At 35.6% G+C, this 16,508-nt stretch overlaps 1 protein-coding gene across 1 annotated transcript; it reads left to right on the plus strand.

Annotated features, from left to right (window-relative positions):
* Positions 1–12,732: 12,732 nt before the first annotated feature.
* LOC149801157 (uncharacterized) lies at positions 12,733–15,926 on the plus strand. The gene is made up of 3 exons (XM_089954276.1): positions 12,733–13,032; positions 13,873–14,038; positions 14,808–15,926. Exons 1-3 carry the CDS (start codon positions 12,957–12,959, stop codon positions 15,808–15,810), a joined length of 1,245 nt encoding a protein of 414 aa, XP_089810402.1. The 5' UTR covers positions 12,733–12,956; the 3' UTR covers positions 15,811–15,926.
* The last annotated feature ends 582 nt before the right edge of the window (positions 15,927–16,508 follow it).

Genomic DNA, 16,508 nt, shown 5'->3' on the forward strand with positions numbered 1-16,508 from the left:
AGGTCAAGCATAGAACTCTATTATCTTGTGACTGTGAGGATTTTACCAGTCGTGCTTTAAAATATAGTACTTTAAGTTGTATTATGTTATGATCAGTTTTGGCTGAATTTTATTTTCGCCAAATTGTTGAATTCAAGTGATTATTTTCTCTGAAAATACAAACATGCTCTGATAAAATTATTGGATAAAGACATTCATTGGAATTTATAATGAATTCAAACCTACAATAATATTTGTGTGATTCAACAAAGCAGGTCTCGTTCCTGACGTCAGAGCGAACAAAGGTATTTTTTTTAGCTCTGATATTATTGCAAATTTTATTGAAGTTCCTTCACAAATGGATACAGTTCTGTTATCGAATATTACACCATGTTGCTGAGAGAGAATTGTGTAAGGTGTTTGTGACGATTGTTTCAATATCCTTTAAATATATTCAGAATTACATACAATGACAAACTGTCATATATAAACTAACGTTGTTTATTTTAGTGGCGTCATTCCCATAACGTCAAGTTTGAAAACTATTTCTCAGTTTGCTTGATTTGTTTACTGTGTAAAACCGGCTTGGTGTATAATTTTAAAAGTTCTACTGAGTGCGGCCAGCACCATCACCAATTAAAATAGAATAAAGGAACAGAAAAATAAGAGCAAAGAAATAATACCAAGAAGAGGAAACGATTAGCAACCCGCCGAGCCGTGAACAAAGGAACAAAGGAACTCTCAAACAAAGCAACGATAGGAACACGTAACATAAAACAAAGGAACAAAGGAGAGACTTCTAGCGGAGGAGCAGACTGGGTTAGGACAAAAACAAAAGATAAGTCATCATTCAATGCTATACGCAATTTAAGTAGAAGAATGCAGACTAGGTCCAAACAAATGGCTCTATTCAATCCAAACACGCAAACACACAAACCACCAAACAACCCTATCAATAAATCCGTAAAAATATTGGATGTATCACAACTCCAAACAGCACCAATAAAGCATGTAAAACAAGCAAGATTAACGCAAGTCGTACCAATCACAGCAAACTGCAATTCAACCAACATCACACTGGGACCCCAAATTCTGGTCACAAACACAGACCAAACAAACCACAAACCAGCAGACATAACTAACACCCCCCCCCCAACAGAAACTACTAGAAATACAAAACTACACTCCAGGGAACAATGTAAATACAATGCCAATACTATCGCCAATCCTCTTCAAGTAAGCGGAAAAACCAAACACAAATGAAGATATAGACACCACTATTCCAAACCTAACAAATGAATTTGACAGTAACCTACATACCTTAAACTACCCACAATTAGACTACATAACCATAACCAGCACCCCAAAATTAACCAAAAATGAAATAACCAATTCTAGAAACATGCAAACAAACTAACAACAGGAAATCAAGCAAACAACAATAAATCAAAATGTAAGGAAAGAAACTATACACTCAAGCCAAACTCCTGGACCATCTGAGAAAATAACAGCAAGGGAACCACCAACCTATGGAAACAAATCCAATGAATTAGACACTACAAAACTACCCAGCAGCATCACTAATATGGCAACCCAAAGACCCCAAACAACCCAAAACACATACCTAGGTAATGGCAAGGGCCCGCTAAAACCCCAAAACAATCAAAAAAAAAAACCCACAAGTAAGGTTAACTCAAAACAAGAAATAAAACAACAACATAACCCCCAAAACAAAATTTACAATTATCATTCCATCGAACACACCAGATACATAAGCAGCAGGTGCAACAGAATTACTAGTCTAAGTACCAATAGTATTATGACAGCACTGGCCAAAATTCACACTGGACAAATCAAATTGATAAGACCAAGGCGAAACTAGCTGATTGTCCAATGCAGCACAATTCAACAGGTGGAAAAATTAATCCAAATTGAAACTATAGGCCCAATAAAGATCAAAGTAGAGAGACACCATACACTCAGAGGAAAACACGAGTCACTTCGAACTCCAAACACAGTGAAACCACAACTAATCTGGCTGAACCCACTAAAACCACTATCTTTAAAAAAAGTAATAGCACTAAACGGATACAACAAGGACATAAGCAATGAACTCCTACTTCATAAACTCACAGCAAATGGAACACAGACCACCAAGGGATATCGTCTTAAAATTCACAAGGGACAAGGAACAAACAAAGCAGTTATAGAGGCTACCGAGCCAATACCCTCAATAATAAAATTAGGACAGTCAGGAGTGTGCCATAAGCTGGAAAACTACATAAATAGGCCAAGATTTTGCACCAAATGCCTGCACTGGGGACACTATGCCCTCAGACGTAGATTCAAACCAAGATGTAAGTACTGCGGAGGTCAACACAACTAAACAAAAATGTGCTAACTGTAAAGAAAACCATTATCCTAGATCGACAGAATGCAGATTTGCAATAAAAGAGAAACAAATAGTGGACTTAATGAACAAAAACACCTCACCTACCATTCTGCCAAAAACATTATTTGTAAAAACAACCCCAGTACACCAAAATCTGCTTATGAAACAATCAATGAGCACCAAAACTCTCCACGCAGAATCAGAAGGGAAAACATTGCACCACAAAACATACCCTCGAATCAGGAAACAAAAGAACCAAAAACTACAACCCACATTGTAACAAACCATGACCACCCTGATAACACTCCAGATATAAACAAAACTGTCACCACAAACATCCCCAAACCTAACACACACCCCAACACAGAATTAATACAGGAAGTAATGAACCTAACAACAGGAACCCTAATGCAAGATCTCAGTAGCATAATGAGAACCCTCAAAACCATTTTCACCATACTAGCTGATTGGACCACAAGACTAACAGATAAAGACAACGTCAAAAATGAATAGTACAAAAAATAATAAAATCACCATCTGGCAATGGAACTGCAGAGGAATCTTTAAAAACCTATCAGAACTGCAAAACAAACTGAATAATACGGCTGTAAAACCAGACGTAATCTGCCTACAGGAAACCCTCATAACACAAGAACACAAACGTCTGCCCAAACTACAAGGCTATACCCGGGGAATCTTTAAAAACAGACCCATGGGGCAGAAATGGGGTGGACTAGCAATTTTTAATAGATACACTAATCTACTATGAAGTAATAGAAGTACCCCCTAACCTAAACATCAATAATAGCATCGAAATAATGTCAGTAATGATAAATATAGGAACCACAAACATTCAAATAATAAATGCATACGACCCAGGGGGTACCTTCTGCCCTACCAACCTAATCTCACTAAAGGCAATCACTAATAACAACAACAACAATCTAATGGTCTGTGGCGACTTCAACGCACACAGTGAATTATGGGGAGGTAAAAAGAAAGATCAAAGAGGAAAAATGGTTGAAAATTGGACAGCACATAAATTAGTTGAGCTCATATGGATACCATCGCACATTGGAATCTCTTTCAACGAAACAGAAGACAAAATTGCAAAAACCAAACTAGGAGATCAAAACTCTATCAAGCTTAACTATAGCTCTACAGAAGCAATAAGCTTCGCACAAATATATATAGACCAAACATGGCACGTTTTTTGGAACTCCTCCACAAAAGGTAAAAAGCACCATGAAACCCAAAAAAACGTAGATAGGAACATATAGCTTCCTAAGGGTACCTGTTTAGAACAGAAAACCATAAACAGGATAATAACTGGAAAAAACTAAACTAGCAAGCAGTTTTGGAAGGTTTATAGGACCCAAACCAGCAACCATTAACTGCTTTAACTGCCACACCACCGAAGATCTACACGACGTATTCAACATATGCCCAAAATATCAACCCGCTCGGAAAATATTTATCAAAAACCAAAAAGAGATTGGATCACCACACACAAACCCAGAGTTACTTATGGACTCTAATAAAAATAAACAATCAGCATATAAAAATATAAATCAATTCATAGACTCAGCAGGACTTAGGAACAAAATATAATTACTATCCCCACAAAGCCAAAAGACCCAGTAACTAGCTAAATAAATTTAGAAGCCACCACATAAAAACCCATAACATATCATTCAATTTTATAAAAGTACTAATAAATAATTCACTTACGAAGCACCTATAAAAAACTAAGGAAACCGCAAAATCGGATGTCCTAGATGTCCTTAACGAACCGAGTAATCAGCTAGGACTCCGGTCCCTTGCTAAATAAAGTATAAATAATATTCAATCTCTAAAAACATTAATTAATAAATAACTTCAAGAGGTAATATCTAAAAACTTATAAATAACATAACGTAGGAAACACACCCTAAACACCTCGACTAGTAATATCATAACCTTGAAAATCTCTCTTCATACATGACTTCTACTAAGAACCTCTATAAACAGCATAGAACATCCCCCGCCTCCTTTTAGAACATTTTGAAGAAGAAAAAAAAATCGAAAAAAAAAGATAAAAATCGCAAGAAACACCAGGCAAATGCAACAAGAAACCAGCGATGTAAAGCAAGCAGGACCGTTCCCGAACTCTCCTGCCCACTAGTGACAGCCAACCATTCAATTGTAAGGGACCTTTATGGACCCACAGATTGAGGCCAAACTATCAGGGTTCCTTGAATCCATAAAAGCCTGGGGGAGGTGGCACCATCCCCTTCCCCAGGAACAACTAGCAGGCTGCGGTGCAGTCAGAAAAAAGTGGCACATGCACAATTGTGCGCACGCCACTATAATTAAACTCAACAACAGCAAATTCAACAAAGAGACTCTTGACATATCAGCACTCCCTAGGCGTTAAACGACACGTCATCGCCTTTAATTGTGGATCTCTTTGGGGCTTGAACCGAGTTTTATTCAGGACTTTCTATTATTAGGACATGTGTCTATAATTATTGGACTATGTTGAGATTTAATTCGAAATACCTTAAGTTCTTTTTTCTTATTTTCACTTTATATTATAGGGAAATAAATTCTTTGTTAAATTTTGCAAAGCTTGTTGTCTTTCACTCTTTTCTGTTACTTATTTTAAGAGCATAGACTCATAACACACGTTAGCTAAAGAGTTTATTCCATCTCGGACTGTAACTGTGAGAACAATACATAACAGGTTATGAGATAGTACAGTAAGTCGAACATGCAGGGAAAGTGACTGCATACATCAAACAGTAACAATCCATGCCAATAGAAAAATAAAAAAATATACAAACTCGAGAGACAATCGGAAACGTATTCGCCAGTATGCAGAAAGGAATATCATAACGATTCAGACACTTGTGCGTACAAATAATGATGGTTCATATCATGTTGGATGTCTAGTACTGAAGGAGCCGACAACTTGAAGACGTTTTCACACATGTATAAACTGTTGATGAAAATACTTTAAGTTTTCCAGATATACAACATAGCACACACTAAAATTAGCTGATATTGTAATCACTGAACGAGAAATTTTTGGTGTAGTTCATGTCTTGTCCAAACAAATCAGATGCTCAAAGAAACCGCCATATCCGTATTCAGGCTTTATGTGTACTTTACAAAATGTCTTTGGATACAAAAATATATTCGACATATTTGTACAAAAAGTGTAGCGCACGTGATTCTTCATGACTAAGGTGTGTTAAGAAATGTTCGAACAAATTGTATTTAAACATTTGTAGAATCGCTTACACACAGATACTCTTACCTACTAACGCAGCAGAGGAATTGAATAGACGATTTGCTGGAAGGTTCATTTTTGACAATTAAAGCTTCCTACGAAAATGATAAATATAAGGTCAATAACGTCAAACCGAAGCCTCTAACTGACCCAGAGTTTCTCTAATTGGGTTAGTTTATTTTGTTACTTTATCTTTGTCGCTCGTGTTTTTCTAAATTTTTATGTGTGCATTGTTTACACACCGTGACACTTATTTGTGGTCGCACATCCTCTGCTGCTATTAATGTGTGATTAATTGAATCATTATTATATCAATCTCTCAACCAACTATTTTTTCAAGACCTATACGATATCGCAATCGAGGATCACGTACATTTATTGTTATAAATCCGTGTGGAACAGATTGTGCTTTTGAAAAGTTTTTGAACCTAATCATGTTCATATCCCCACTAAACAAAGTCTGATGAATAATTTACAGAGTATCTGTATCAACTCCATTAAACACAACTAAAATATTACAGTTATCTCTGATCACTTATGGTACTTGTGTAGATCGCTTAGTAACATAAATCACGTCTGTTTTTTATGTCTGCCTCGAGAAAATATTCTAGCTTGATTTGACTATTTGTCCAGCATTACAACATCGTATACTATTAAATTATTAATAAATCCATCGAGGCCATCTACAGATGGGGCTTCATCAATATCGGTGATACAATCAATAATATCATTGCCTTTCACGTCCAACAATTTTGCGTTTTCATTAAAATATTTAAGTACATCTTAACATCTCTGATCATCTATAGATGGTGCCACTAAATATAATTTATCCCACTTTAGCCATCTCATGATCAAATCAAGTAATAATCGCCTTTTACCAGACCCAGATGGACCTATTATTATCATTCTGATGGAATTCAGTTATGCTGAAATATGTTTGACTGGCTCGTGTTTTCGTGTGGCTGAGAAATCAATGATATACATGTTATACAAATATAATCAAATAATATGGATTTATATTTTGTTCGATGTAGAGCATCCACCCCCACAAGTGGATTAACAACAATAATAACAAAAGATAAAAAGCGTGCACTTACAGGTAAATGTGTAAAATGTGGTACAAAAAATATAAATTTATTTCTAATAATAACGTCGGTGGTGATATTGCTACTTCATTAGGAAAATTACCAGGACTTCCATGGGCTAAATACCCAGGAGAAAAACATCTTCCAGTATATAATAATTGTGGTCCTAAAACCCGACTAGATATCCAACTTGACGATCGAGCTCAACCAAGACCTGGAGAGTATCCAAAAGATGCTATTGATCAAGCATGTCATGTTCATGATGTAGCTTATAAAAATCCAGATCTGCAACAACGACATATTGCAGATGTGAAGTTGATTCTCTCGTCAAATGCTATACAAAATAAATCTTTTAGAGACTCATTAGCTAATTGGTTGATAAGATCTGCGATGAAAGCTAAACTAGCCGGCAATAAATCAATCGATTATCATAAAATAATGGAATCAATTTATTATAGCCCAAGAGGATATTGGAAGGGTAGATAAGCAAACTCGCTGATGCAGCAAATGTTACACGTTCTGTTGCTGCAAATTGGTTAGCACGATAGGCAATATGGCAAATTTATCTATCACCCCTTAAAAAAATTCGGCATGCACATTTTGATGTCAACACTCCTAATGAAGCTCATCAAGCAGATATTTTATTTTTACCACATGATAATACTAAAATTGCAAGACGTCAATCACGTACACACAAATACGCGTTAACCGTTGTTGATGTTGCAAGTAGATAAAAGGATGCAGAGTCGTTATCAACTAAAGCAGCAACTGAAGTTTCTTCTGCTTTTGAACGAATTTATCAACGGGGATCATTGCGATGGCCACAGTTGCTACAGGTTGATCCTGGCAAGGAATTTCTTGGTACAGTATCATTTCTCAGGAAACAACATAACGCCAAAATTAGACGAGGACATTCTGCAATTCATCGTGATCAGGCAATTGTTGAACGATTTAATCGAACACTTGTTTGGATATCAATATGCAAAGGAAATAATTCAGAAAGAATGGGTTGCAAGATTACCAATTAAATAATGAAATTACTCATGCAGCTGCCATGAAACCCATTAATGCAATTACAAAAAAACACATACCAATACAACGACACGACTTTTCAAAACAACCAGTGTTAGGTAATGTTACTGTAAGAAAACTTCCTGGATAACATAAATATCTCCATTAGGTCGTACAAACTGATTATTGTTTCCATTATCTGAACTATGAAACAGCCACACGGATACAGGGTCATTCTTACTTATTTCGTTAATAAAATCAAATATATGTCCTTGGTAAAATTTAACAATTCCATTTCGTGTAAATATTGTTACTACATCAGTCCACGCATGCGCATTATGATCAATATTTTTAATCGAAGCTCCTTTCGATTTATACTTTGATTCGTATAAAATATCGTATAAAATATCTCCGGTTATCGTTCTTACTATTATTGGGTTTTTTAATTTCTTTCCTAATTCAGCAATAACCTTTATTGTAGTTCCTTTATCCTTGACTGATTCAGCCCATTTGTTTATCTTTTCACGTTGCTGATAAATTAAACCATTTCCACGTATCGCGTTTGTAAAATGTTCCGTTACTCGTTCGGCTACACAATTTTATCCTTGAGAGAGTCAAGGACGAAACTTATATCGGTTTTAGATCATGAACGCTGGGTTTATCATTATGCGGAAAAATTCCATAAATAACCGCGGTTACAGGATACGCTCTTTCATAATACGGTTTGTCGATACCAGTCAACATTCCTGGTTTTGAAGTTTTACTTAATACGGCAATTTTTTCATTATGAAGGACAGGGTCACGTTTGTCACTGATAATCCAAGTACCTTCTACTTCCTTATTAAACTTTACTCTGAAAAAATATCTTTGATTATCGAGATAATTAATAATCGTCGCTGCTCGTTGGTAGTTCATTGTAGCATCGACACCATCGGTGGTGCGTATGATTTTGAACGTTGACCACACATGAGTTGCATCATCTATACGAAATCAGAGTTTTCGTCGGATCAACCAGAGCTCATCCTCGTGGGTTAGGGGTTCTTCTATCAAGAACAAATCTAGATTTAGAAGGTTAAATTACATAGAATCTCTACAACTTTCTGGAACATAGTTTGTGTAAACGAATTCTCTTGATATCAGTTACAAAGTGTACGGAGAGGAAGTTTAGGAACTAAACCGTATTTGAAATGTGGGGTTGGGGTTAGAGAAAAAATTCAGTTGTGTGTGCAATGTGGTGGTGAAAAATACAGAGAGCTGAAAAGATATTATGTTGTTGTTGTCGTTGTTGTTGTTGTTGTAGGGTTTAATGCCATTTTTCAGCACACAATAGGCTATACATGGCGGCCAGTATTAATGGTGGAGGAAGAAACCGGGGAATCCCCGGAAAGAACCACCGACCCTCGAGAAGCTACTGGCAAGCTTTCTCACATATCCACATTGGCCGAATCCGAGACTCGAACCCACGCAGACAGAGGTGAGATGGCAGTGATCCGTAACGGTGAGCGCTTTAGACCACTCGGCCACTCGGGGCCCCGAAAAGATATTATGATATATAAAAAAACACAACACTTATAACAATGACAAAGTTATAAAAAGCGCAGAAGATTATCTAGCCAGAATTTCAAAATAATTTTTTAGATAAATAATATTATTATATAAATGGAGCAAAAAGAATTTGTAAAACATCCTATCATCAAGAATTATGAGGCATCTCGTGATGGTATTATTAGAAACTGGCGACTAAAAAAACAGTCGGTATTGTAAATAATTTTGTTTACCTAATGTTTGTTGTTGATGTGAAGAAAAAGTATTACTGACAATAGATTTATTTACGAGTGTTTGCAAGGAGGGTTATTAAATCTGTAAATACAGAGACAGGTGAAAAAAATTATATTTCAATCAATGAACGCATCTAGCAAATATTTTGATATTAAAGTGCCTTCGGTTCAGTGTGTCGCAAATAATATTACCAGATGTGGTTTCTCAAAGAAATATAAACAAAAGATAATTTTTCATTAAAGTTGAAGGGAGATAACTCTATCAAGTTAAAACTCTCTCTGGCAGAGTAATTAGGTTGTTACCTCGTTTATTACAGTGTAATATTTATACAACTAATTAAGATTTTATTTTTTGTGTTATCGTAAACTATACAAATATACAAAACTTGAACTATCTGCGTTATAATTAACACAACACGGTTAATTATACAAATATACAATACTTCAATTATCTGCGTTATAATTAACCCAACACAGTTTAAGAAACTATTTCACTTACCTCTGTTCACTCCAGAATGCATTTCCAGACTGACTGGGAGAGACCGATTCTGTGCCTTTCATAGTCGACGAAGAACATTCTAGAATGATGAGGATTTCCAGACGGAGATTTCCTGGATAATTAGATCACGTGATTTTCTAGAATATTCTTGAATGACGTGGATTTCCAGACGGGGAATTCCAGATGGGGATTTCCAGAGTAACTCACTCATGTGATGTTCTTGAACATTTTAGAATGATGGGGATTTCCAGACGGGGATTTCCAGAATAACTCAATCGCGTAATTTTCTAGAACATTCTAGACCGACGGGTATTTCCAGACGTGGATTTCCAGAATATTTTGCGTAGACTATAAAAGGCACATAATCGCTATCTCTCAATCTGGAAGTATATTCTGGAGTGAACAGAGGTAAATGAAATATCGAAATATTTATTCAGTAATCTAGAGATTGTGTTTGCGCTATATTACATAATTGTATTATATCGTCTCGATTGAGGAATATATATATATATATATATATATATATATATATATATATATATATATATATATATATATATATATATATATATATATATATGGACGTCGCTTTTGAAAAAATTGAGGCATTATATATTTTGCTTTTTCATCATATCCATATGCAGCTATATCAATTAATTTGGCGGGGCTTTCAAGTTCTTTAATAATTTTAGGTTTAAACATTTTTCTAAATGGAACTGGTTGACCATCAAATTTTCTTAAAAACTCTAATACCATCTGAGATTGTTTCTACGCTGGAAATTCTTGTATACTTTTTTCAAGTTTATCTATGTTAGTTAGATATTTTATAAATTCAGGATCATTATCTCTAGCCTGGCTAATACCTTTATATACTTGATATACCCATTTTCCCCCTTTTTTTGTAATCTATATTTTCACACACAGGTTTTAAGTATTTTTTTCTGTAACTATACGAATATAATCCAAATTTAGCTAAATCAATGTCATTAATTTTTTTTTATTTCATCAATTCCTGTGTTAAATTTTTCACTTATATTAGTTTCATCATTTTTTGGTTTAGATTCTGATTCTTCACCAACAGCACCTTCAAGTATTTCTTCATCTTTTATGTTCTGGTTGTGGCTGAGGGGCAGGCTGTGGATGAGCAACAGCTATTTCACCTGGAAGATCTCTTAGAATATTTTTGTCTGTTTGGTTCTTCTTGCTATCTTTTCAGTTTGCTCAGCAGTTTGTTTTAAGGCCGGAAGAAGACTCTCAGTGGCTTCTGCAACTCTTTCAGTAATCTTTGTAACATGTTTAAAAAATTGTTCTTTTTCTTCTGCATATTCAACTTGTGCTTCTTGACGTTCTTGCAGATTTTGTTTAAGAGCGTCACGAGTAGGAATATATTTTTTAATTGCTTCGAATTTTTCTCGAGCTAATCTACTAGTGTAAGATTCTATTATTGATATAATAATGATTTAATTACTCACACGTTTATAGCAGCAGAGGAGGTGCGACCTCAAATAATTGTCACGGTGGGTAAATGAACGCGCATACACATTTGAAAAACACAAACGACAAAGATAAAGTAACAAAATAAACTAAACTAATTAGAGAAACTCTCGGTCAGTTAGAGGCTTCTGTTCGACGTTATTGAGCTTATTTTTGTCGTTTCCGTAGAAAGCTTTATTTTTTCAAAAATGACGTTCCAGCAAAAGGTCTGTTCATCTCCTCAGCTGCTTCTAAAAAGCTCAATCAGGATCTCTTCCTAAAACCTAAACAGTTTTCCAGATTATAGACTTATGTGCTTTCCTTGAGAAAAACGTGTCTGGTCGTGTGTAATATTTCTAAATCATTTGGCTCTGTATGGCAGAAAGGACTAAGACATTAATTAAAGAGTTACGGAATCGATATCGCTTTTGTTGATTAGTTCATAGCCTATGTAACTAGCATGGCTCGGACTGTTAGTTTATACATTTTAATCTACTACTCGTTACGTTGCGGACCTTTTATTATTTATTGTTTACATCCATAAATACTCTGTTAAGTGGATTGTCGGATTTGTCCGTAAATGAACACTCGCGCTTATTTACTTTGATTCAAACTTATACAAAACAGACCACGTGATTTATCTAAAATTTTCAGGCACCATATTTTCTGTTTTGTGTATATTTCTCATTGTATAGTAAACAAGGTCCTTCATATGTACATTACTTGTTTCTGCCAAATTCAAATACTCTCTCTGTCTGTCTATATCTGTCTGTTTTTGTCTGTCTGTCTGTCTCTATCTGTCTGTCTCTGTCTCTCTCTGTCTCTGTCTCTATGTCTCTGTCTCTCTCTCTCTCTCTCTCATGAACCATATCATTTTTCTTCTTCCAGTGGTATCATATACTGTAGTAATATTCGTTTGCTACAATTCATGGATAATCTACAACATTTTTTAACGGATATGTAAATTTTTAAGTTTTGTGAACTTGTCGCCTAATCCCACTGTAATACTTAAGGAGAAAATATGTTTGAACTGAACTACAAAGTATTTTTTTAAACGGTTTTGGATCTAAAACAAGTTGGCTGTTTGAGGTTGTGGTATTTATTCAGTGATGAAACCACGTTTAAAACCTATGTAGACTGTTTTGGAACAGTTTCCATTCATTCTTATCTGGAAGCCACTATTCTAAACCATGTCTTATCTCAGAATAAGTCGGTTAGTTTCATGTTCAGTCGTGGTATGTTCCGCATAGTACCACCGACGCCTTACAGTTTATCGCTTGCTTCCTCAATGGTATTAACCTAAGTATGGACAATTAGTCGTTAGTGTGACGGGAGCGAATCTTCAAAGCATATGTTCTTTCTTCAGCTCGATAAATGTGAATGGTTCTTATTAAATTAGATAACCATATAATAGTGTCACTCGTTACATCATACCCTTGAACAAGGAACGCAAAGTTCAAGACACATGCGACTTGCAGGAAGACACTGTTGCTGTACACTGGAACAAGAAACGTCGTCAAGGATGTGTCATATATTCAGCTGTAAGTTTGCATCTTTGTTTCTTTTTAATCCTGTTATACTATTAACTCGCAACTAAATACAACTCTCTGATACAAATTTCTACACACAAGTGCATTCTCGCATTAGATTGTATCCTGTAACACAATTATCTCAGGGGAAGTAAGAATATTTTTCTTTAGATGATCTCAAGCAATAAGCTCTTTCATGCTCTGTATAACATTAGACAATATTTGCATAAAATTGATTGTAATTGATCTTGGCCAAACACTTTTATACGGTTGCAAAAATATTTACTTGGTGGGAAATTAGAGAAAGTGGGCTTTTAACATCCATTATTAATCTATCCATATTATATCATTTTTCAGTTGTCTATTCCAAAGATACAGAAAAGTTTGCAAATGCGATGATAAATGTCTTGATGTCAAAGTAAATAATACCGAAGAACACGCAAGCCGTTTTCATTAAAAACTGAAAGCAAAGAAGGCATTGGGTGTATCAGTTGCCATAGCGGATATAGCATCATTTATTTCAAAGCTTATGCCAATTTAGTTGACCATTAAATGTAAAAAAACATCATGCTCACTACTCTAACAGGATATTCCATCTGATGGAAAGGTATGTATAACATCTACCGTGCTTCTAGGCAAATCGACATTGAATCGTTTGCCTTCTCTCAGTTATGTCACACTAATATGGAACTATGAAGAATAAAAGCAAGAGTTGAAAAATAAGACGATGACAACGACGACGATGAACTGAAACGAGCACTTAAAGCGACAAACACTTCGTATACTTCTTTTGTTTCGTCTTGGTTGCAAAACTAATTCTTTTTTTAGAAATTTAATTTTTTTTTCTTACAGTCACGGCAGTTGCTCTTATGATCGGCCTCATCGGTAATTCAAATGCTGCAGTTCGTACACTACAGGAATGTCTTACCGTCATCCACCAGTCATGTGGGAGAAACACCACACTGCACTCAGCAAACACTACCGTATGTGCCAGTAATGGTCACAAATATGCAAACATGTAAGTTTACTCAGTCCTTATTAATTTGATACACAATAAATCATTTAATGCGGCTTGATACAGATAATCACTTTTCAGCAAAGAAGTACGATTCTGGTTGTCAAATTTTTGACATCGGAATGTTTTTTGAGGTGAGCTTTGATGATTGTTTTTTAAAAGGACAACTATAGGTAAGTATATTTTAGTGCGTGTAGAGAAGTGGATTCGGTAAAGATATATCATTTTGTTTTTGAAGCAAAACTGAAGACCGATAGAACTCTTATCTTTATTCTTGGCCGCCTCGTGTATGACCATTACCATAATGTGTGTGTGTGTGTGTGTGTGTGCAATGTATCTTAATAACAGTTTTGTGGATTATACATGCGTACAGTTTGCTCTGGCTTCTCAGCTTTAACTAACCGATTCGAAAAGGTATAAACTCTTGCTCTCAACTTCTTTTACTGGTGACGCCTACTTGCATGTACGAAGTGATTGTACAGTCTTTAGTAAGTGTTGACATTATGGCACGGCATCAAAAATTTGAGATAGAATATTATTTATAGAAGTCTCCAGTTTAGGAAAATTTGCAAGACGTCAGTTACAGACTTCCTTTTCTTAGGACAAACCAATTTTTTTTTCTTTTTCATTTATTTACCGCAACTGATCCAATCCTAATTTGCATCATTATATGCGCTGTTTTACAAACTCATTACAGATGTCAACAACTAACAGCAACCTGGAAATAATTGTTTTTACTTTTTGGTATTGTACTATTAATTTTCCTCTGCAGGTGTGCATACAGAGAAGCCGTATGCCATGAACTATACAGGACAAACGGAACAGGGCATATACTAATGTCAATAACTGGTTTCGGAGAACCTTGCGTTAAAACAACTTATCTGCCACCAAGAACACCAGCCCCAACAACACCAGTTCCCAATTCCCATTTGGAAAGCGCCTTATTCACGACAGCCACTCGCACCATTGATTCTCTTCTGCAATCTTCCAAAAACGCCGGGGTGAGTCCAGAGGAAGCTAAGAAAATATTTATCCAACAAGACCATACGCACAAGTCCTACATCCGTAATCCTCATTGTTGGGCCGCGTCTCTTGACCTAACCCCCATATCTCCATGGAACAGTAACGGGCAGACCACAAAGGCTGGCGTTCTGGTATCGCCACGACATCTAATCTGGGCAAAACATTATGGAATGCCCGTGAACACAACTATACGCTTCGTAGACCAGAGCAACAATGTTGTAGAGAGAACAATTGTAAACGAGATGGCCGTTAACAGTGGCAACAATAGCTTCCTCAGTGGATATGATATTGTGGTCGGGGTGTTGGACAGTGATGTCCCATCAACCATTAGCTTTGCAAAAGTTCTGCCAGCCAACATGTCAGCCTCAAGACCGTCCAGTGTGCCAAATGTTCCCGTTCTAAATACGGACTTCGAGGAGAAGGCACTAGTGGCCGATTGGGGTCAAACATTTTTTTCTCCCTTGACAATGGTTTACTTAACAATACCTTCTACAACGTCTTTGAGATATCCGATGTACGAGCCAAAGATAGTTGGCGATAGCGGGAACCCTGTTTTCATGGTTGAGAAAAATGAGTTGGTTTTATTGTTCGTATTTACTTACGGTGGCGCTGGTGCAGGTTCGTCCATCGTGTATCATCACGAAGAAATCAACAACATTATGCTGCGGTTGGGAGGCGGATACAAGCTCACAGATTTAAACATGGCACCCTTCATGCATGGCGGGGATCAGGTGCCTGATATTGTTGGCTAATGAGTGGTGAAGTTATTTACTTTCCCTGAATTAGATTGGAAGCTCCACCTTAAAACCCGGTCCGACAAATTTCTTGTTATACATTTTAGTATACCTAGCTTGTCTGTGCTTTTAAAAAAAACAAAAATAATATCTTCTTGGGATTAGGTATGTTTGTATAAAGTTAGATGACAAATATATAAAAGATTTTCAGTGTGAAACTATGAGTATTTTTTTCTTTCATAAAAATATTTTAAAAAAGAAATACAGTTCAGTATTAGTAAATACTTTTTCTTCTTGTTCTGTAATACTCTTCGGAACTTTGTATATTTCATATCTAATAATTTTTAGGGTAATAATACAGGGTAGCTTTTATGAATTAAATTTGATAATAATCATCATGATAGTCGTCCTCTTTGTTGTTGTCATTATCGTTACTTTTTTATGATGTTGCTGCTATTTTTAATGGATGATGCTAAAATGTAGTAATCCGACTTTTAATTGCAAAATGTTTCATCAAAATACAGGAGATTTGAATTAATCTAAAATTGTTTTTCTACGAATTTTTCACTGTTAAGCCCCAGTTTTGCACAAAAAGATCAGTGTATTTGTTGAACAAATTTTAAATACTAAAACACCACCACCAACAACAACAACAACATTAACTACTACTACTACTAATAATAATAATAATAATTTAAAAAAAATAAAACCTTGAA

The sequence above is a fragment of the Sinohyriopsis cumingii genome, chromosome 4 (genome assembly GCF_028554795.1).
Source record: "Sinohyriopsis cumingii isolate HCF-2022 chromosome 4, ASM2855479v2, whole genome shotgun sequence".
Classification (NCBI taxonomy): Eukaryota; Metazoa; Mollusca; class Bivalvia; order Unionida; family Unionidae; genus Sinohyriopsis; species Sinohyriopsis cumingii.